Genomic DNA, 21,642 nt, shown 5'->3' with positions numbered 1-21,642 from the left:
TTCATGCCAGTATCTGGATGTGGGGTTTTGGTTTTGTATGTGAGAGAGGCTTTTGCTGTCTTTTTAGAGAGGTTTGTCTCTGGTGGAAAGACTGACACACCTGTGTCTGTAGGACTGCATTCAAGAGCAGTGTGTAGGGAAGACATGCATGTGAAATGAAGACCTCATCTGCTTAACTACCAGTTCTGTGGTTCATGATTAGTATCGCTAACCAGATTCTTGCTGTGATTTTTTTTTTAATGATTTGATTGCTCCACTTTATAAAGATGTGAGAAGTGTTGCTTCTGCCTATGCATATATTGACTTCAGTCTCAAGACTTCTTTGACTAGCGGGGGAGAACCAAAACCTTTGTGCATTGAGCAGCATGACTCAAAAGGATTCTCAAGTGTTGCGGGGACTTCAGTGCTTGTTTTCCTTGCACTGCGTGTAGGGTTTCTTATGTTTTATGGTATGTAATAGGAGAGACCAGCTGGGCCCAGTTTACTAACTCCCAGCAAGGAATGTTACCATATTATACTCAACGGCTGCTTCCTACACCTCTGCCCCGTTAGAAGAAAGCCCTGGTTGCCGGGGCCGGCCCCGCTGCTCGGCGGGGCGGAGGCGGGCGGGCGGTCAGTCAGTCAGGGCCGGGCCCGCCGCCCGCCGCCTCAGGCCGGAACCCCGGGCGCGGGCCCGGTTTCCGTGCGGGCCGTGCGGCGGCGCAGGCCCCGCCATGGCGGCGGAGGGAGGGGACCCGCTGGGCTTCTTCGCGGCCTACGGCAGCTCCAGCTCCGACTCGGAGGCCGACGAGGCCCCGGCCGACGAGAGCCCGGCGGGGGCCGGCGCGGCGCCGGCGGAAGGCAGCCCGGGGAGCCGGCCGCGGCTGCCGCCGCCCGACGAGCTGTTCCGTGAGGTGTCGCAGCCGCCCGCCTTCCTCTACAACCCGCTCAACAAGCAGATCGACTGGGAGAGCCGCGTCCTCAGGGCGCCCGAGGAGGTACGGGCCGGGCCGGGCCGGGCGGGGAGCCCGGGGCTGCGCGGGGCCGGATGGGTCCCGCCGCAGCCCCGGGCGCTGTGTTCTCTCCGCAGCCCCCCCGGGAGTTCAAGGTGTGGAGGAACAACGCCGTGCCCCCGCCGGAGGTGTACAGCCCGCCCGAGAAGAAGCCCCCGCCGCCCCCCGCCGTCGACATGGCCATAAAGTGGTCCAACATCTACGAGGACAACGGCGACGATGCGCCCCGGCAGGCCGGCAAGGCCAAGTTCTTACCGGAGGAGGAGCAGGAGCCCCCCGAGTCAGGTAGGGTGCCTGCAGGGCGGCCGGGAACCTGCCCTGCTGGTGGCCTTCGGCCCGTGTTCAGTGCCCTCCTCGTAAGGTGCTGTCCTAATGCAGGGAGCCGGTGCAGAAAGCCTTGGCAAAAACTCCCTCTGTCAGCAGAAGTGTAAGGTAACTTGATAAATACATAGTTACAGAGAGATTAAGTGAAACCATAGTTTTACGTACAGTACTGCATGACCGAACTTGACAGGAGATGGTTTAAAACTGTTAATGTCTGAAGGGTTCAGTGGTTACAACTTGCAAGTTCTTGGAAGCTTATTCAAGATGTACTGTCTCCTGTCATAAACACGTAACAGGTGATGCTCTTGCACGGTTTGTAATCTGTTCCTTTCCTGTGCAGACCTGGTGTGCTTTGCACAGACACGTGCTTCAAATTCGTGTGCATAAAGAGCAGAATTGCCGGCACGTGGATTCTGTGAGTAGCTTGTGACTGGAGCTGTGCCTGAAGAATTCAGAGGAAATTCTGCCTCTTCTACATCTGCAGCTGCTCAAGGGCAGAGTAGTAACTGGCTGCAGTGATGGTAACCGAGTTCAGTGTGTGTGTGTTCTGGTGTTCCTGGAGCCAACTGAGACCCATCAGGAATTTCTCTGATCCCCTTCCATTATCATTAGTGGAAGCAGGGAATGATTAAAAAGCATTATAGGGCAGCAGTTATGAGAGACCGACAGGTTCAGGACTTGCTGGAATACAAAGAGGAGTGAGAGCTTCTGTTAATAGTGCTGTCTCAACCCTAGATGCAGATGCATTTGAGCAGCAGGTCAGATCATTTTTATGTTTGCAAAGCTTGGGGTCCAAGGTGGAAGTTAAAAAAAAATAAAATGCAAGTGACAGATTACTGAAGAAAATACTTACTGTCCTTTTCACTTTTGATCATGGTACAAACATTAATGGTAATCTAGGAAATACAGAAAGAAATATTTGAGAGATGGAAGGAATGATTTTATTTAACAAAAATAAAACAACAAACTAATGGAGAAAGAGAACAGCCAATGACAAACAGGAGAACAAAACCAGAAGAAGAAATTCTGGACTTCCAGAATGTACAATAATGTTTTGGTTCACCAGTTAAGTTTTCATCAAACCTTTTGCAAAAAACGTTTGTTCTTTTTGCTTTCTTGCACTTTCTCGTTCTCTACGTTCCTTTGTTATTTTGTCTCTGTCTTGCTCTATTTGTTCTATATGCTGTTATTTTTCCTCCATGCTTCCTTTCTCTTAGGATTCACCCAGAAACTAAAAAGATAAATTATTAATTTACCTTGACTTTACTTTCTGCTTCTAAAATGTATTTCCTAGCTTTTTATCACATCTATTCAAGTAATAATTTTTTAGAAGCAGGTACTGCACAGCATAACTACTAGCATAACAAGGCCTTTTCTTAGTTATGCTCCGTGATCTGTGGTAGTTAAAACAGCTAATCAACCCTATTCTGACCACATATTGTCCACATTCCAAAAATGAGGATGTTGTTGGCTAATATTTCTGTGTCTCTTTTCCAGGCATCTCATGTGTGGCTAAGTCAGTTGCTCTGGGATGAGGATGGTGTTTAAGACAAAAACACTGGTTTTGCTGACTTTGATTAATTCTGTCTTTTTATTTAAAGATGATGAAAAAGACGACGAACCAGCTTCTGCTAAGAAACGTAAACTAGACTCTGGGGAGCACACAAAGAGGAAGAAGGTATAAGCAGAGTATGCTTGATTTCACTATAATGAGAGTTTCAATGAACTTGGATTCCTCTGCTGGAATGGGAAACAAATACATGTTTACTGAATTTCTCTCTCCTGTTGGGTAGGGAATCGTATTTCAGCAGTATGCTTGCCTTTTGGAAAGCACAAAACTCAATGGACAGTGTTGTGATAGAAACTCGGCTACTAAACAAAATTTAAACCAGTTTATTTAAAAGAGATGTCTTAAAGCATTGTGATGGGTACTTGTGCAGGTTACAGGGTTTCCTGGTATTTTGTTTATCGAGAAACCTGGTAACGTGAGCTTTTCTTGATCTATCTTTCCATTGCGTCAAAGCCTTTCATAAAGGAGCATATACTAAAAATTCTTTGAGTATTGTACTGTGATATGTTTGAATAACGCTGTTTTGGAATTCGTGTAAAGACTGTAAATAAGCCACTGGAATAAATCTACGTTTGAAAACGTCTGTGGTATAAGTATTGCACTGCATGCTTGATGAATAGGAGGGATGGATTCCGCATTGTATGCCTTTCGGTGCTGTATCTCTAATGTCTCAACAGGTTCCTCAGGGTTTTGTTTGTAATAAATATACAACTGCAAACTGAAACATGGACCTAAAAATGGAGTTTAACACTGGATGATTGATTTTGACATTACGTGATCTGCATCAGTGAAACATGAATCTTAAGTGATAAAAGAATCGAGGCATTTAAAATGTTATTCCTAAAATTGAAAATAGCAACTGTGTATTTACATGAAAAATATTAAGGCAAAGCTGTGGCAGTCTTTGCTGTCAAATTGTATCTACTTCAGTACTAACAGTAGTTAAGCTTCTTAAAGTATTACAGACAGTGCACGTTGCGTTTGTGATGTGCTGCCGCATGGAGTTTTGGGTCTGTACATGGAAAAGTAACAGCAAACTTGTGGGGGAAAGGGAGCGTTACCATAGGTTTGCTGTCAACTAAAGCATCTGCACCTTGGGCAGTGTACAGTGAGATTAGGCCTACTGACTGAAATTTAGGTAATTAAGCAATCAGTGTAAACGCTGGTATATTTTATTTTCGTAATTGCTGCAAGGAGAAACCCTCCTTAATAATGATCTTGCTGAGTTCCAGGTGAAGTCAAGAGCCCTTCACAGCAGTCATGTTTATCCTCTGCTGAAATGGAGTTTTTACTAGGTGGGGAGCCAGCACAGTGCGCCTGGTCAGGAACTGCGGATATTGCATTTTGGTCAGTTGAGGGACTATACTCTTATGCCCATACTTCATTTTTTCCTAGAATGCTAGTGTAAGTCTCCCAATATCCTAGTAATTGTGCATGAAACTTTATCTAAAAGTTACCATTTAATGCGTATCTGTTCTCTTAAAGGAATACCTGTCCCCATGCTTGTAATGCAGGTTGAGATCATCCACTTCAGATTGTCATAAGCTACTAACGCAGCTGCTCTCTAGCTTCTGTTTGAGATCAAGTGTTTGAGCGTTGAGTACGACCTCTCTGAATGAAAAGGCTCACTGTGATCTGTTTTTTTTCCTGTATTTGCTGTCCTGATATTGCTAGCTTGAAGGTGCTAGTCCTCAGAGAATGCAGTAGGGGAAAAAAAAAGTGTTTATGCTCCTTTGTTAGTGGAAATGTATTTATACTATAATTGATGTAGAGACCTAAGAGTAGGGAATAATAACAAGCTCCCTTTGACGTGCGAAAATCAGATATTAGGTCAGTTTCTCCAAGGTTCAGCTTGTGGCCAGCCGGCAAATTGCAGATTACCTTGTCTAGCAAGATGCTTTTGGAGAAATCTGCCTGTATGTACCAAAATTATTCCAGGTTTATGTGGGTTGGGTGGAAAAATTTCTTGAAATTTGAGGGATTTGACATAAGTACAGGGTTCAATGGACTGCCCCATTCAAAAAACTTCTATAGTAATGTCTGCTACTGACGTGCTACTTGAAGAGCGTTACAGCTGGAGGTTAATGTCATTACCTCTGGAAATAGGATGCATTCCCACGATTGCCATGACCAAGGAGGCTTTTGTCCTTCCATTGTGTGCTCTGCTATTCTATGTGGCAGCTCAGGAAGCTACCATGCTAATCACACCTTTTGTTTTCAGATAAGATGATATACGTGGTATCCGGTTGTCTTGAAGCTAGCACCATCTGATACTCAGTTTCCAAGGAGAAAACCAGCATGTCTAATCTGGGAGAAAAATGATTAATTGTATTATTTACACATTTAGGGAAACTCCATTGTAAGCAGTGACCATGGCAGCATCCCTATTCAGGACACATGGCAAAAGCAACTATTTGTCTTTTTCTTAAGACGTCTGAAACAAGGCTGAGAGCCTGAATGAGGTGGAGTTACCTGGGTGAACCGCTGCTGTTGCTGGAGGGATTTTTGGTAGAGATGCTTCTGTCCAGAGAAGCTCTGCGTTTGCAGCTACTGAAGCAAGTCAGAAGTGTTCTTGGGTGTACAGAAAAGCCTAGAGCAGAGAGTGGACTGTTTCCTCTGTGTGCTTTTTGGGTGATTAGGTGGAGTGACACTGATTTACAAAACAGGAAAGTTTGGTAGTGATACAGTGCTTGAGAGAAGCAGATCAGGCAAGTGTGAAGAAATGAGCAATAAGATTTTCCCATTTGATTCAAAAGTTGAAGAGGGGAAGATGAGAAGCTGAAAAGCAAAGCTAGCTTTGGGCAGCTCATAAAGAAAATTTGGCTACTCTGCAACAGGATCTGTGAAGTGCATAAGTGAACACTTATTAAACTTAAACTGATAGCTCAGTTCAAAAAATGTCTAGAGAACACTTTATCCCAGTGTCTTTCAAGAGGAGACAGTGACAGGGAACATACATCCCTGCTTACAAATGTGGATTATTGGCTTTGAAAATTAGCCCACTATTAACTCCTCATTTGCATTGTTTTTACCATGAATCAAATGTGATGATGATCATTATGTGTAACGGGGAAAAAAGGCAGTAAAAAGTCCCTACAAGTTTGATTTGAATTCTCTAAAAAAATTGTCAAGAGTAGAAAAATGGTGGCTGGAAGGCAATTTATTTGCAATGAACACGTCGCCTCCAGATGCTGGCATAATAGCAGCTACATAATGTAGCTCTCCGAGACAGGCAGGATGATCTGGAGAAGAAATATTCAAGGCAGTATAAAACTACAGCTGTTTAGGATAATGGCTTTCATGGCAGGCAGCGCGTCCTCTGGGAAGTGCTGATGGAGAGATTGCTGCAAGGCATCCCTCTGTCAGTCTGCTTGTTGTTCCGCTGCGAGGGCTCGATGCATGCGAACACTGTCGAAGAACTGATTCATTTACAAATGGTTTGTGATAAGCTTCAGGCTGCCAATCTGAAATTGAAGCCGGGGACATGCAGTGTGTTCCACAAAGAGTAATTTATCTTGAACCTGTAATCAGCAAAGGAGGAGGATTTTTTATCAACAGAGAGAAAGAGGAGCTGTGTGGAGCTGGCTAACCCTTATTTCTCTGATGACAGGAAGCTCATTTGCTGGTTTGCTAATCTTGCAAAATCTTGGCAGAATTTGGATGAAAAGATGTAATGCTTTCAGTCACCAGCAGGATACAATTTGGGTTTTCTTTTCAGGCTTGAAAGGCTCTTGTGACCGTTTCTGACTTAGCTTGCTGGTTTTTCCACAACCCTTTTACTGCTGGACACAGACGCTTGTGCTTTTGGTTTGGGTGTAGGTTTGATGTGCGAATGACACAGGACTGTCTTGAAAGCATGTTTCAGGCTAATATTGCAGACAAAAAGACTTCTCAAAAAGAGGACTTGAATGGGATGTTTTCAGAAAACACCTTGGCAAATGGAGGCACCTTGTTAAGGAATCTAACTAACTCCGTTACTGCCAAAGGCATTTTCTGGGTGCATTGACTAAGGTCAAATTTAAAGGGTGATGCAACAAGAGGCAGAGAGTAGCTAGACGTTCTGTGGGCTTGTCGAACTTTCAAAATGGAAATGTAAGTGGTATTTCTGTATAGCAGGTGGTTGCAAAATACAGAAAATTGCTGAGAGAAATGCCATGCTTTTGTTGTACATGAGGCTTCCAGTGAGATGCCGGAATCTCAGTGAATTATTTTCTTCTTGAGACAAACCGTCTGGTAGCAGTGGACTTTTTATCAGAGCTTGTGAAGTCATATAATTAGGAACCAAGAAATAGTGGGAATAACAGAGGAACAGAGATTCAACATGAATGAAGGACTAGATCACAATAGAGTCCCTGAGGTATCCCAGGTCTAGGGGAGTATTCATACGAGTGCACTGAATTTGTGTCGTTGATAGACATGTAGACCTAGATCAGTTGGACTTGGAGGGGGGAGTTGCATTAGAGATTGGAATGGGTTTATGCTCTGGTTCCTTTGAACTGTTTTCTTCAGGGCACCTCTGAAAAATCAGGAATTTTCAGGGAAGCCAGGACCTGTGGAGCTGGATTGACAGAAGAATGCAATGAATTCAGTGAATGGAGATAAGCATTTTTGATCCTTATCGAATACTTTTATCAGTGCTCTTCATTTAGAAGATGAAGTGCTCTTCATCTTTAGAATGCTTTCATCTTGGTAGTTTCAAAAGATAAATCACACCTTTGCTCTGCTGCGGCTGTGAGCACCAACACAAGTGCTCTGTGTTGTGCTGCCTTCTGACAAGGTGAGCTTATTCCTGGGTGCAAACGTTGATTTACCATCCCTTTGCTTAACTTCTCCAACTGTCTGTTTTGGCTGTAGATGGATTTATAGAAAAAGAAATACAGAATGGATTAACACAGAATAACCCCAGGAAAGTGTAATGGGGAGTGAAAGCTAAACCACAGGGTTCATCAGGAGAGGATTAACATCCTCTCCTCAAAACAAACCAACCAAACAACAGCCCCCGGCAGCAGGCTCCTAGTGAGAGTTATCATGAGCCTTTTAGTTAGGAAGCAAAACATGGGCCAGTTTTGTTGAACTTCTCCAACACACTGTGATAAGAGATGCTTGAGGAACCAGCCCTGGTGCTGTGAGAGACTTAGTTCGTTCCTTTTGTAGGAAGGAACACTGTTACTTAATAAAGAGATAAAGAAGGTTTAAAAAAAACAAAGTTCTCTCAGTTAGGCTTCTGGTCTAGAGAAAGTATCCCTGTCTGGTGTGATAAGATTTCTAAAACAAATGCACAAATCCCTTCCTTAGGATTGATAAATCCTAATGTGTATTGTGAGACTAACAGAGCTTTATATATGTCTGAAACGTTTCAAAGACTAATAGTACTTAATGTAGCTGTAACAGGGGCGATGGCAAAAGGTTGTTTATAAACATACTGTGTAATAGTTTGGCATCCTGATTTTTATACAAGGTCCAAGTTTTTACTTGCTGTTAGTGACTTGTAAGTGGCATGGTCTCAAAGGAACCTTGGTGCCCACCTCAGGGATGGTTGTAAATGTGCTGTATCTCTGAGACAGCTTCAGTAAGCTACATCTTCGTTGTAATGAAATGCTGTTTGCATCTTTCAAACTGAAAATTTGCAAAGTATCTGTATAGGTATGTATCCAGTAGAGGGTGCTTTCGTTCACTTAGCAGTACTACTTTATGCTGTAGAGCCTGGTTTTCTTTGATTCAGCCTGAATTAAGTGCCTCTTGAAAGCGTGCACATCTGTTTTGTTTGCTTTCTTGATACCTTGCTCTAGATTGTTTTTGTGCAACGAAGGCTTTTCAAACTGCAGTTATTTGGGAAATGATTTTAGCCAGGTATGTGTGTCTGCAGCAAAGCAGTGAAAATCAGTATCAGAATAATAAATGGTTAAAACCATACCAAACTTCTACTGAGGGCAAACGAATTCATGGGTTCCAAAGTTTCTGGCTTAGAAAAAAAAGACCAAGAACAGGGACTTTATTATCCTGTAATTGGAATAGTAATGGTTGGATTAAATTCAAGACCACTCAAAAAGATGATTTCTTGGGAATGAGAAAGTGAGGAGGAATTGGCTTTTGAAAGTTTTATTTGCCTAATTTCCCATGCAATCATAAGCTGCTTGTTTTATTAGGAAAACAGGCATGCTTGTAACTTGAGTATTAGGCAGCAGTTTTACAGATATTTTTTCCCGTCTTTCGTAGAAATTACAAAAATAAAGCTGTCATGTGCCTTCGCAAAGGCCATCCAGCCCATCCGCCCGCCCCAGGCCAGGCCAGCCATACCCACGCCATTCCTGGCAGACGTCTCCGTTGGAAAACAATGCTTCCATGGAAGGCAGCAGTGCAGTGAGCACCACCAGCACGTCGTTCGGTTTTGGCAAGTCAGTACTTTAATGAATCTGTAGGGATCAGCAAAAACATGCATTGAATAAGGGGGTTGACACCCTTCTTCTCCATTTTGGGGAATCATATAACCCTCTCACTCAGCTCTGGGGATTATAGTCTTGTGTTTGCTCAGAGCAAGGCCTCCTGTGTAAGCACAGGGGCACGTGGCTCAGGATGACATATTCAGAGCTACCAAATGTGATTTATCTTGGGTTTTGCTTGGTTCTCTGGTTGCGGCACAGCTGGGAGAAAAACATTTTTTATGTCAATGAACCAATTCTAAGCTCAATGACAGAATTTTAGCAACTTCTGAGGGCATTTTGTCTGGTCAAAACAACCTGGTAATGCGCTGCAACGACGTTCCCCTGGAGCAGGCTTCTGCTGACGACTGTGTTGCTGATGAAACGGAGGTCCTAGAGGTTGGAACTGACCCACTGTATGTATTTAGTCTTTTAATTAAAAGACCTCATTTAATATTTCACTGGATTTTGGCTCTATACTGGAAGTTAATGAACTTGTTTGCTGTGGAAATACCTAATATGATGGGCTTAAAAGGCACAGGTTGCCATGAGCTGAATGTGTCCCATGGTAGGTGGAAGTTCCACTTGGACTACAGCTCCATGCATGCCTTCGCTGTCTTCTGCTGGGTGCAACACAGGTGTCTTCACTGATAGCTATGAAATTCAGCCTTCGGTAGGTAACATGCCTTAAATGAAAGTCATTTTCATGATGGGAATATTTTGCAGACCTTGTTTTTTGTTTTTCCTTCTCATTCTGCAGAAGTCCCGCATTTAAATAGTGTTCCACAGAAATTATCCTGAAAAACTATCACATTTAGTAACATGTAGCACTAATTCCCAGGAAACTCTCTACAATTTTCCATCAGTGCTGCGTTTTTATGCCAGACTGGGATATAACACTTGAACATTTAGGACCAGAGAGAAAAGCTGTTGGGAAATTGGCTCTCCTGGTGCTTGCTAATCCGTTTCAAAAGGTCAGTTCCATCTTAAAAAGCTGTTTGGTTTCCTCAGTTATATTGCATATGAATTTTAATTGTTGAATAAGTAGCTCTTCTGTGTTTATTGCAAAATAAGCAGGTTTACTGACCCTCCTTGTCAATACTATAGGGTTGCTGGGAAGCTATATGTGGTATAACCACTTTAATTCTATTTCTGATGTCATGCTACAATGATGCTTTTCAGTCTGTGGTTACGTTTACTTCAGTAAATCATTTGGCACAATGGGAGAGTATCCATGATGTGAAACAGTCAGTGCTGCAGGCTAGCTCTGCTCTGCTCCCATAGCCTCACCACCCAGCAGCAGCTGGAGGGCGTTAAATGCACTCCTGCGCTGCATCTTCTGGTTTGGGTTTCATCCGAAAGGAATCCAGCTGGTGCAGTCTGAAACCAAAGCATGATCTGCCAGGACGATGGGGAGAGTCACTTCAAAAGCATGCTGCTGACCCAAAGCAGAATGCTGCTGCTGCCACAGTCAGCCCCTGCGAGCAGCCCTGTCTCTGGGGCACGCCTCCTTGCCCAAAATTAGCCTTGCTGGGACAAAAACGACTGTATGCAGATTGGATTCAAGGCTTGTGCTTTTGGTAGCATGCCAATACTGACTTCTAAACTTAGCTTTTTCCATGCTTTAGATTGTGGTGTGGGGTTTTTTGTTGTTGTTATTGTTGGCATTGTTGGTTTTGTTCTTTTCCTATTAATGGCTCTGATATTAATTAAGCACAGGGAATACTGGAGAAAGAGAACTAGAGTTAAGTTTAAGCACTTATCCTTCCTTCCTTGTACCCAGACTGGTGACACTTCTCCTTAGAGATGCAGCATTTGTTGCTGCAGCACTTGACATGCGTCTGTGGAGCTCAGCTATGCATGAATCCCACCACAGGCAGTGGAAAATCTTTGTGTATGAAGTAAATCACATGTGAATTTATGCTGCCAGGGGCCATAGCACTGATCATCTGATTCTTGATAGGGACTGAAGCCTTGTTATACATCCCACAGTAGAGTAAGGAAAGTAATTTGTGTTTGTTTTTTTTTGTACTCCTTGAAAGAATGGATCCCTTTCTCCTCCCTATGCTTTCTTCTCTAGAGAACTTACTAGCATCTAAATTTAGCAAGCTTACAAAAACGTTTTTTCATTGCAATATAGTTGTCTTAAAAGATGAATTTCTCCCTGAGGACGTTTGGGCAAGGTGGAGAGAGAGATTGATCATTTCCAGATGCTCTTTGCTGGCAGGCAAAGAAAAACTCTGCTTCAGGTAACATTTGTGAATGTATTTCAAAACAATCCATGTTGTATGCAAATCTGGCAGGGAGAGTGCAGGCCAGTATGAAAGGCATCCCAAGAGTGCCTGAGATGCACCGATTTGCATTGCCATGGCTGCGGTGATACGGTGGGGCTCACCCCTGCTGACTGGGCTAAAAGTCTTTGGAGCTTCCCTCCCTGTGTCACCTATTTCCAGGCAGAGGATGGATGTGCTTTTCATGGGGAAATACAGAGGCCACATTCAGTGTGCTTCTCATTAGACAAATCACCCCGCACCGCTTGCTTAGAAGTGGAAATGATGGAAATACATCACTCACCTTTTAATTGATGCTTTGGGTACCTTTCCTGGTAGGCTTCCTAAATACTGCATGCCCACAGGACGTGGCACAGCGGATGACAAGGAATTCGACAAGGGGCTTCTGGGGAGTTCCCTGAATTACAGAAGCAGGGAGAGCGGATGTCTTCCATGTCATCGGAGATGGGAGGCAGTCGGGGAGAGTGACTGAGTGACTGTGCATTTGCATCCTCTTCTTCGTACGCTCCGTTTCGCTTTCCTGCAGAGCACAGGCAGGGCTCACACAGCAGCAGCTGGCATCACTGCTGCTTTTGCCTGTGCACAAGAAGCCGATATTTCCTTTGCTGCTGACTCTTCCCTGGCAGCAGTGTCCTGTCTCTAATGGCTACAGTATGCTGACGTCTTAATGGTGAAAACTGAGAATCAGCCAGGTCTGAAAGAGACCCCGATAGCTGGAAACAAAAGGTTCTCCTCCCATCTGTGCCTGTCTCTGAGGTAAGAGCAGTTGTGGCTTTGAGCAGTGGGAGCGGTGGGGCTCATGTCTGTCAGAAGTGAAGGAAGTGGCTCCTTAGTGAGCAGTCCTTCACGTCCCCCCATAACCTCTGTTGTCCTTCTCCAAGGGTGTGTGGGACAGGAGAGCCGGTGCAGACCGAATGCCTTCGTGAGCCCCGGGCTGGTTGCTGACTCGGCGGGCAGAGGGCTCGAGGGCAGGCGGTGCAGCGGCACGTGCTGCCTGCTTGTGCGCACCGAATCGAAATGAGCAGCTGCTGTAAGCCTGCCTCCGTTCACATGTTGGTCTTGAAGCTGCTTTAACTGGCAATCAAAATGACAGATAAGCACATTTTAGCATGTGCCCTGAGGCAGGGGCCAGAAGACCCTGTCCGGTACTGGGGGAAAAGGGAGTGCCAGGAGCAGCAGCACCACAGCTTGCACCTCTTCTACCCGAAAGCACACAGCGAGACAGGGCTCTGCTCCTCTGCAGTGGCAAAACACAGGGCTCTGGCAAGCATCGCTGTCAGAACCCTTCTGTGGCCAGAGAAATTGATGCATGGGGTCTGCAGAGGGAAAGACGTCTAGAGCTGGTGAAATCCCACTTCAGGCAAACAAATCGGTGGAGCTCTGTCCTGGTACTTGTCCCAAAACTGAGCAGCAAACTCAGCTATGATGTAGTAAGTGAGGAGAATGAAGTGAAGAGGGAGAAAGGAGATAAAGCTGGGGGTAAAGGGGAAAGATGCCTGCTAATAGGTTTTTAGAGTGTTTTCTGTGAGAGCAGGATGTAAGTAGGAGGAAGGGCAGGACTGGGAAAGGAGATGAACCTTGCAGTTTCTGTCATTAAAGAAGGAACATGGGCTGTAGGAAAGAGCACTTTGAATCCTAAGACAAGGTGCTAACATTTTTGAGGTATTGCAGCTCTGAGACTTGATGCCCTGGTTGGTAAGGTGCCAGCTGTATGGCTCCAGCAGTGTTGCTTAAATGCTTCGTCAGCTTGGGGATGTTTTATAGAGGGATTCTTTGGTGCTTTTTTAGAGTTATTGTTTTTCCCTTACATATTTGATAGCGAACATGTATGAAGATCTGAAGAAGCATTTCACCAGGTAGGTTTGTGTATTTAAGTACTCATGGCTACATGCTGCCATAGACGCCATGTGTGTGTGTGTCTCCAAAATTTCCCTTCCAAGGCCTGCAGGCTTTGACCTGCCAGTAGCTGCCCGGACGGGGGCCTGTCTGTCATGTAAGGACACACCATGTCAGCTCAGAAGGGCTGCAGAGGCGTAATGGGGTCTGATCACGTAGTTTGGCCCCTGATACCTGATAAACCACACGCATGACCCCATGATCAGAATGGGCTGGGTAGAGAGACCTGTTCCAAAGGATGCTAAAACTGGAGGCTTTACAATGGGACCTGTGTTTTCTTTGTTGTTGTTCGTAAAGATAGAAGCCTCCGTGTGGTTAAAATCTCTTTTGTTGTGTTTGGTTGGTGATTTTTTTGAGGAGGAGGGAGGTAATTTTAGGTCTTCAGAAGTAAAAGTTAGATCAAAATGCTGGCAACTGTTCAAGATAAATGAGCAACCTCACCATAAAGGCTTTTCAGTCACCTTGGAAACCCCGTTTCAGAAAATGAGTTGGAGTAATTTTAGTTTCAGACTTCCCTCTGCCCTCCTCCCTCCCATGCAAATTCTGTTTTTACACTTGGTATATCCTGTTTAGCTGTGTTTCTTTTCTATATAAACAAGGGAATCTGCCAGACAAAGCTGGAAGAACACTGAAAATGACCTTGCATATGATGTTTCAGAGCATGAAACCAGTGTTTGGAAACATACAAGTTAAACCCTTCTAAGAATAGATTAAAAGGAAAAAGCAACCAGACATTTTTAGATCTTACAGATAAATGTAAAAAAAAAAAAAAAAACAACACAGAAGTTTAATTTTAAATGCTTATTTTTTACGTAGTGCAAAGTCTTTTTCTTCTTCAGAAGAAAGGCTGGGGGGGGGCGCATTAAACAAGGAATAACCTACTTTGAAATACGGATGTCATGCAGTAGACACACAGGGTCTGTGAGCATCGCCAGTGCTGTGCTGTACTGCAGCGCTGAGAGCCTGGGCGGGCGTTACCCAGATTACGCTGTGGCATGGCTGGAGACTCAAAGTAATTAGGGAGGAGATTAGGATAAAGTAGTGCTTCTATCCACTAAAGAATGTAAATATTTTGAATATTTTCAGCAGCTCACACTTCTCAATAACAGACCTGATCTGAAGAGCACCCTCACTGTGAGGGCCCACTACAGAAAGCGCAGAAGCCTTTGTAGCCTTCCCCGTGCACTTGAAATGAGCTGAGGTGCATGGACTTTCCACTCCTGCTCAGAAAATATCTCAAAGTGAAAAGCAAATTGTTTTTAAATTATTTGAAAGATTAAATTGCATTTAAATATCTATTTCATTGTCCAGGTAATACTCTTGGGATCCCAGAGGAACCCGTGCAGGACTGACTGACAGTGTGCCAGCGTCCAGTGCCTCCTCCTCCTGCAGGACTGCCACAGGCTGTGCCGGGTAGGAGCAGATGCCACGCAGGGCCATGTCATGGGCACCACAACACAGCAGCAAATGAAAGCCAAATGCATCTCGCTCTGTGCAACACATTTTACAAGAATATCACGCTGTCATTTATATATATAATATCACTGTGCACCACAAGAGACATGGGTTTTGTGATTACAGTTGTACTGCAGGTATTCCTGGCTGCAGCCAGCTGTGTCAAGAGTTCTCTCTGCTGGCTCGGCGTTTGTCCTGCGTCCTAGCAGTGCCCGGACAGCACCTGGGCTGGCCACCCCGTCAGTCAGTGCTTGTGTACTTTCTGCCTGGCAGTGACCACTGACTGAACAGCGAGCCTGCGCCTCGCAGCCGAGTGCACGAGTCGTTAACACAGCTTAGTATATATTTAATATGTTGTTTGATTCTTACATAATTTTAAACAGTTACTATGTACTGTCTTTTCCTCAAATGCTATTAATAGACTAATGACTGACATCTAGTTTCCCCTCCTGGTTGCTGTTTTGTTGCTGTTGTTAGTGATAATTCTGTGTTTACTCAAAGCCCGCTCCTCGTTCTGGCAGCACTTATTGTACATGTCATGCTGTAATGCACGCTTCACATCAGGAAAGATAAGGTGGCATTTAAGATATGCTTAGAGCCACAGGGTGCCTACTGCTTGGGATCAGGGGCAGGGGCGACTGTCAGCACTTCCATCCCGGGAGCCTTTTTTTAGTAGCGGCAGTGGGTGAAGCTAAAGAAGTCAAGCACCGAGCTGAATTTGGACAAAGTGCAATGTCCACATTTGGCGATGATGTTAGTGGCAGGAGGCAAGAGCCTGTGGTCTAGAGAAGGGGCCACACTGAGGTGTTGTTCTGGATCGGGTCTTGCAGCGCACTTTGAGTCAGTGAAATTTCACAGAGTTTAATCCAAAATAGAATTTGAGTCTAAAAATAGCCAAACAAACCATGGCAGCACACTGAAAAGGGTGGGACAGTCTTCTCCAAGTGAGACCAGTGAGGAAGCACAGAATGCTAGCAGGCCGTTACACTGATGCATCACATGAGATGTGACTGGACACAATAACTGACTAACATTTGGTTTACATTTTTGGAAATGTTTCCTAACCACGTGGCTGGTTAGGCCGTTGAGATGCTAGTAGGACCATGAAGCTTGAGATACTTATAACTAGATTGGTATGAATATGAGCAAACAAGGAGATTTATGATTAAGGGAGCACAAATGTATTTTTTCACCTTTCTTTTCTTGGATTCTGTTGTGTCTTCCTGGGGTGAGTAATCGTTATAATGGACACAAACAAAAGAAACTTGACCGTGCTGTTTCCCCATCAGCTGCTGCGCTTTTGCCTTTCCATGTTATCACAGGAATGAAGGAGAGCTGGGAGCGAGCTGTCAGCAGAAGGTAAGCAGCAACCCTGGCAAGTTTGCAAATGAGGGAATTTCCCTGCGTCAGCCGGTAGGATCAAGTACTAGTCTTCTTTGCTGGATTGTTCTTTACAAGTCAAGAAAGCCCATCAGGTCAAAACATGTGCTTCACCGTGGCCGGCCTAAACAGGAAAGCTTTTTTTCTCCTGTGGAACACTGATTTTTCTCTGTTCCACTTGGTAGGTACACTCCAGGAGATTAAAAAAAAAAAAAAAAGAAAAACAAGCCCACCACCCAGACCCAGGGTTCATCTGCACAGGCAGACAAGAATGCTTTTCTAGTTTTCAGTCACCCTACTGAAGCAGTGCTGTTCACATTCTGCAAACAACTAGGTGTGAGCACGTTAATGCATGCACAGACTTCATCGTAATAGTTTCTTACTAACAGCTTCTCTGACTGCTCCCTTTGCCGCACACACGGTGAAGAGACAGAAGAGAATGGTTCACGTATAAAACTCTGCAGATCGTGCAGCAGCTTGAGGTGGTACACTGGGTTCCTCTGGCTTTTTTTTAATTAATTTTTTGGCTTTGCAACATACAGGGTAGCTATTGTGAAACGATCATACATGCAAATATATAAAGTTATTTGAATAATAAAAGTATTTAACTTAAGAGAAAAATAAACCAGGTGCCTTCAATATGTGAAAGCCATTTGCAGAATTTGCCTACAGAAACAGCATCAGTTGCTTAAAATTGAAGACCACACATCTTCGAAGTATCTTGTGATTATCTTAAGTACTTTGAGCACAGCACAGTATATTCAGTTCTTAAAAAGGATCAGTGTTCCCATTTAAGGACCTTTCAATTTTTCTTTTTAAATATTACCTATCATTCTACAGTATTTGGGTCCCTTACACTTTGCTCAGTCTTGAAACTCAGAGTTCTGAGGCTGACGATTAAAGAAAAATTCCCATTCCTAATGGTAGAAATGAAAGAAAGGAACTTTAAGGAAGTGGAGTCTCCTCAGAACACGTTCATTAAATGCATTTTCCCAATCTGATGCACTGTTGGCTGTTAATAGGTAACTGGAAACCATTCAAAATATTTTTCTTACAGTGTTTAAGTTTTGCAGGATTTTTAATTAAATACATATTGCATATGGAGGAATTTTTAGGACCCTATGCATAAGAGGATTTGTAGGTAGGTGCACCTGGCAACATCTCATGGACTTCACTGTGTAGGCTGGCAGGAAGAACAGTGGCTGTGCCAAGGGTCTGCCAGCCGGTCTCATGTTCTGACAACGCTGACAGGCACTGCTACAGGACACAGCTCAAAAACTCCATGGCTCCAGCTAGTTACGAGATGAGCTTCTAAATTTGGGCTAGTAGGCAAATACAGAGAGAAACTGGATGAAGGCAATGACGTTGTGCAGTCACAAGGCTGAGGAGAAAGACCACAGGCACACTGGTGAGAATCCTGCTCTTTCTTGTCCTCCTTGGGCAGAAATAGCAGGAAAATGCTTTCTCGTGACTTGTAAATGTGGTCCTGGCCAGAAGCAGGTAGGACAGAGTAGACAGAGAAAGGTTATTTAGTATTTTCAGTTCCTTTGAAGAGGATCTTCTGATGTTTTAAGCATAGATTTGAATCTGTTGTTCTTTTGCCTAAGCATATTACGTTCTTGTTTGTGGTGTTTACCTTCACTTCAGCCAAGGTGGAGTGTCACTGATCTGTTGTTTTTGTCTCCATGTTAGGAGGAGGTAATGGTAATGATGGTCATTATACCAACTATTTTTACTGTGTGGGTAATGCTTTGGCTTCTTGGTAGCCAAAATACTTCGGTATTTTTAGCATATCTTTAGGGAGGCTGGCATCCTACAATAGCACTCTCATGCTGTAAGATTGCAATCAGAGGTGGTAATGACAGCGCTGAAGTTCAGCGGCATGGTTTGAAAGCTCATTGGGATGTTAGCTTGCATTCCTTAAAAAGACAAACACCAACTTAAAAAGCTAAGTACAAGATACCAAAAACAGCATGAGCTACTGTCTTATTTCTGCTTAAACAAAGCACAGAAGGCAGAGCCATGAGTACGCTTGCTGCCTAACTTAGTTATGAACAGAAGTATTTCCATCGCACTGCTCATTTGAATCTATACTTACCTTAGATATTTTTTTAAATTCTCTCCTGTTTAATTTTAAATTCAGCTTAACAGAGCAAGTAGACCATTGGCAGCTGTATGAACATCCTAGGGTGGGCTGTCACACCACGTGCCTCTTGGGAGTGTCCAGGAGTTCATGGCTGCTGTCCAAAACCTGCACCGAGCATAAGTCTCAACAGCAGTGCTTCTTAGAGCAGTTTTGGATTAAGGGGGCTTTTGGCAAGGATGTGCTGGAGAAAGGAGTCACTGGTCTGAGCCAAACACTTCGCTGCTCTAAAAGTCTGTAAGATTTGCTTTTAAATAGTGTGACCTCAACTGCAAATGGGGCCAGAGACCAGGGAGTTGATGGTGGAGCCATTTTGGTAATGAACACCTTCGGTTTTGTCCGGCCTCTTGTCTAGCAGCCTCCTTAGGTCTAGAATACGAATGGCTTATTCTCCCTTTGGTTTGTCTTTGCAAGAAGATAAACAGCTGTATTACAAACTGTTGGAGCCACTGGGGTGCCTCGTCTGGCCCGTTCAGAATAGGGTCTGGGGGTAACAAAGATGTGGGTGGCTGGAGTGGTGTCTGCATACGCAAGAGATCAGTCGCTCGGCGGGCTGGAGATAATGCACGCTGCCATTAGCTGGCAGGTGTGGCCGATAGAATTTCATGAGACTCCTGTTTCAGTCCGTTTGGATGCCAGCAAGGCAGACGCTTTCAATAACAAGAGTGCTCAAAGATTTTATTGGGTCATTCAACTGCGTCCGGTTCCCAGCTGTCATCAGCTCCACTTTACTGGTATGATTTTCGCTTTATCCCCCTGCCTGTGACAGATTTTGAGAGAAGAAAGATACTGATTTGCTAGGCTTTAATGAAAAGGGGACTCACGCCTGTTTCCAGACATTTTTATTCACGTGAATGAATCCCACTGAAGTAAAGTTAAGTGTATCTTTGCACAGTTACATCCTAAGTTAATCTTTAACTTTCAGTTCAGGTACACCTGAGGACAGCTTACATGCTATGAGAGACAGAATTTTCCAAAATCATACCAGAGCAGTGCAAAACGAGCCACTGAGCCCGTGTAGAAATGGAAGCCTGTGTACTTAGGAAAGCATAGACACTTAAAAGTGTTTGCTGAGGCAGAGCTGATCTCTGAAGCTGCCAGGGAGGTTGTAGAAGTTATTTGTCTGTCTTTTGTTAGGAGCTATTTATTTGCATCATGTCATCTTTCGGACATATCAGTGCCCAGACATTGCCACCTACGTGTCAGCTTCTTCACCGGGGACATCCTCCTCCCCAGTGTGGTTTCCAACTTGAATTCGACCTTTTTGCTTGTGTGATCATTTACAATTCTCATGTCCTCAACTCACAAAAGATTAAGTAATAAATTGGCAAAATCTTGGTCTGGTGATGAAAAAAAGAACTTGTAAAATCATTTCTCGTGTACAGGAAAATACTGCTTGCTATTTGTTTAAAGTCATACTGTATTTAACCAGTCCTAAATATTTGTCAGTCTCCTAGTAAGTCTCTTCTATTCCCATTCTGTTGAAGTCACTTCTGCATTTTGCAGAAAGCCTGGTAAAGCAAATCACGTTCTGCACTGTGTGCTTTGCAGCTCCTGAACAAAACAGGCTGAGCTGAAAACAAAAGCTCGGCTTTGACTCTTACTCCACTGGCTCAAGTTAGTTCCAGCCAGATCCTTAATGTTATTTTATCCGCAGGTTTTTTTTCTGTGATCAGTGCCAACTCTGTTGGGCAAATACAGGATGCATAGGGATTTAAAAAAAAAAAAAATCCATCTGCCAACAAGAAAAAGTGCTTTGTAACCACAGTTTGGAATGGAAACAGTTTTCTATGATACAGATCAAACTGTGTTTATAGACTCAACTATTGGCAGCTTTTCACTGAGCCATTTCCTGTGTGCCTACTGCAGAGAGGAATCATTTAAATGCTTAAACTAACATTTAAGACCATAGAGAACACGAGGAAAACTCTGTGTGAAGCAGCACAGAAAACACAATGATGTTGAATTTTCTTTTGTTTCCATAGGTAATACTCATGGGAGAATGCAGTACTGCAAATCAGACGTGAGTAGTCCACTTCTTTATGGGATTTGGTCCTTACTCTGGCTAGCATGTACTTTCTAATATTATTCTAATTGCTAAAGGAAAATATCCAAGTGACAAAAACTTCCCAAAAATGGCATCTAAAGAGGAACTTGCTACCAGTTACGTACAGCTAGCTGCCATACGGCAAGTTGTTACTCATTAGGGAGCTGATTTAGACAGCCTAACGCACGGGTAGGCAGGCAGGAAGCTGATTTGCTGTTAGAGCAGGTGGGGAGTCTGCAGGTATGAAGGTCACAGTCGAGGGAGGTTAGGACATGGTATGTTTGCTCCGCTTGAAGTGGTTACATTAACTTTTTCTTTCAGGAAAAGCACAGTTCACCTAGGAGATATTTTGAATCCTTTCAGTGTTCTCCTCCAGCCATCAAATGCCTGCCCTTTGCTTTAGGCACACATCTGCTGGTGGCACAGCTGACCCTGATAGCATCAGCAAGGTCAGTGCTGCGGTGCCTGTGCAGGGTTTTACCCAGGAAATCACTGGTGTTCTGCTTGGCTGGAGCTCCTTCCTTGTATCCGAGCCATGCCTCGGCCAGGGAGGGCGGCAGCCCAGATGTGAGGGGAAATTTGGGGTCAAGGGCGTGACCGAGGTGGGCTGAGGCCTCTGGAGCTCCTCCACATCGTGTGTGTACAGGTCTTACTGGCCTACTGCAGTTGGTGTTTTACATATTAAGACTTAAAATTTGAATCTAATTTTGTTCTTCAGAAAAACTCAGTTTCAAACATAATTAAATCACTCTCAAAACTTGGTAAGCAAGAAAATCTGTGAATGCATGCTATGCTCGTGAGCTGCAGTGGTTTTCTCCAGAACGTAGGGAGCATTTCCTGTGGCCCGGTATTTGGTTGTTTGTAGGGTACGGCATATGGAAAGCTGCCAGAGATTTCCTGAAGTTGTCTGTAATGCAATGAAGAGCACGAGGTGTAAGCTTGTGTGGATGTTAATTAACAAAAGCCGTCTCAGGATTTTATCTTGGTAGCAAATCGGCGGCGTACCTTTTCCCAAGGTTGGTGGGGAATGCACGCTCACTGATGGAACTGATGGGAGATGTGTGAGCAACGCACACACCAAAACCAAAGCTTTGCCCAGTGAAGCGGCCTCAGCACGTTATTTTT

The 21,642-nt window shown here is 44.2% G+C and overlaps 1 protein-coding gene across 5 annotated transcripts; it reads left to right on the top strand.

Moving 5' to 3' along the window:
* Positions 1–611: 611 nt before the first annotated feature.
* LOC308199229 (UPF0690 protein C1orf52 homolog B) lies at positions 612–16,952 on the top strand. 5 transcript variants are annotated; one of them, XM_080603087.1, is made up of 7 exons: positions 619–977; positions 1,070–1,277; positions 2,918–2,994; positions 9,103–9,281; positions 9,878–9,978; positions 10,147–12,352; positions 14,804–16,952. In XM_080603087.1, the coding sequence occupies exons 1-4, from the start codon at positions 714–716 to the stop codon at positions 9,115–9,117; spliced, it is 564 nt and encodes a 187-aa protein (XP_080459213.1). In that variant the 5' UTR covers positions 619–713; the 3' UTR covers positions 9,118–9,281; positions 9,878–9,978; positions 10,147–12,352; positions 14,804–16,952. The 5 variants fall into 5 exon arrangements, with proteins under 5 accessions (XP_080459215.1, XP_080459212.1, XP_080459211.1 ...); XM_080603086.1 differs by lacking the exons at positions 9,103–9,281; positions 9,878–9,978; positions 10,147–12,352 and having other exon boundaries at positions 617–977; positions 14,804–14,905; positions 16,237–16,952; XM_080603085.1 differs by lacking the exons at positions 9,103–9,281; positions 9,878–9,978; positions 10,147–12,352 and having other exon boundaries at positions 617–977.
* The last annotated feature ends 4,690 nt before the right edge of the window (positions 16,953–21,642 follow it).

This window comes from Anser brachyrhynchus (assembly GCF_964034855.1).
Source record: "Anser brachyrhynchus genome assembly, chromosome: 8".
Taxonomy (NCBI): Eukaryota; Metazoa; Chordata; class Aves; order Anseriformes; family Anatidae; genus Anser; species Anser brachyrhynchus.
This window is presented reverse-complemented; position numbering and strand designations above follow the sequence as displayed.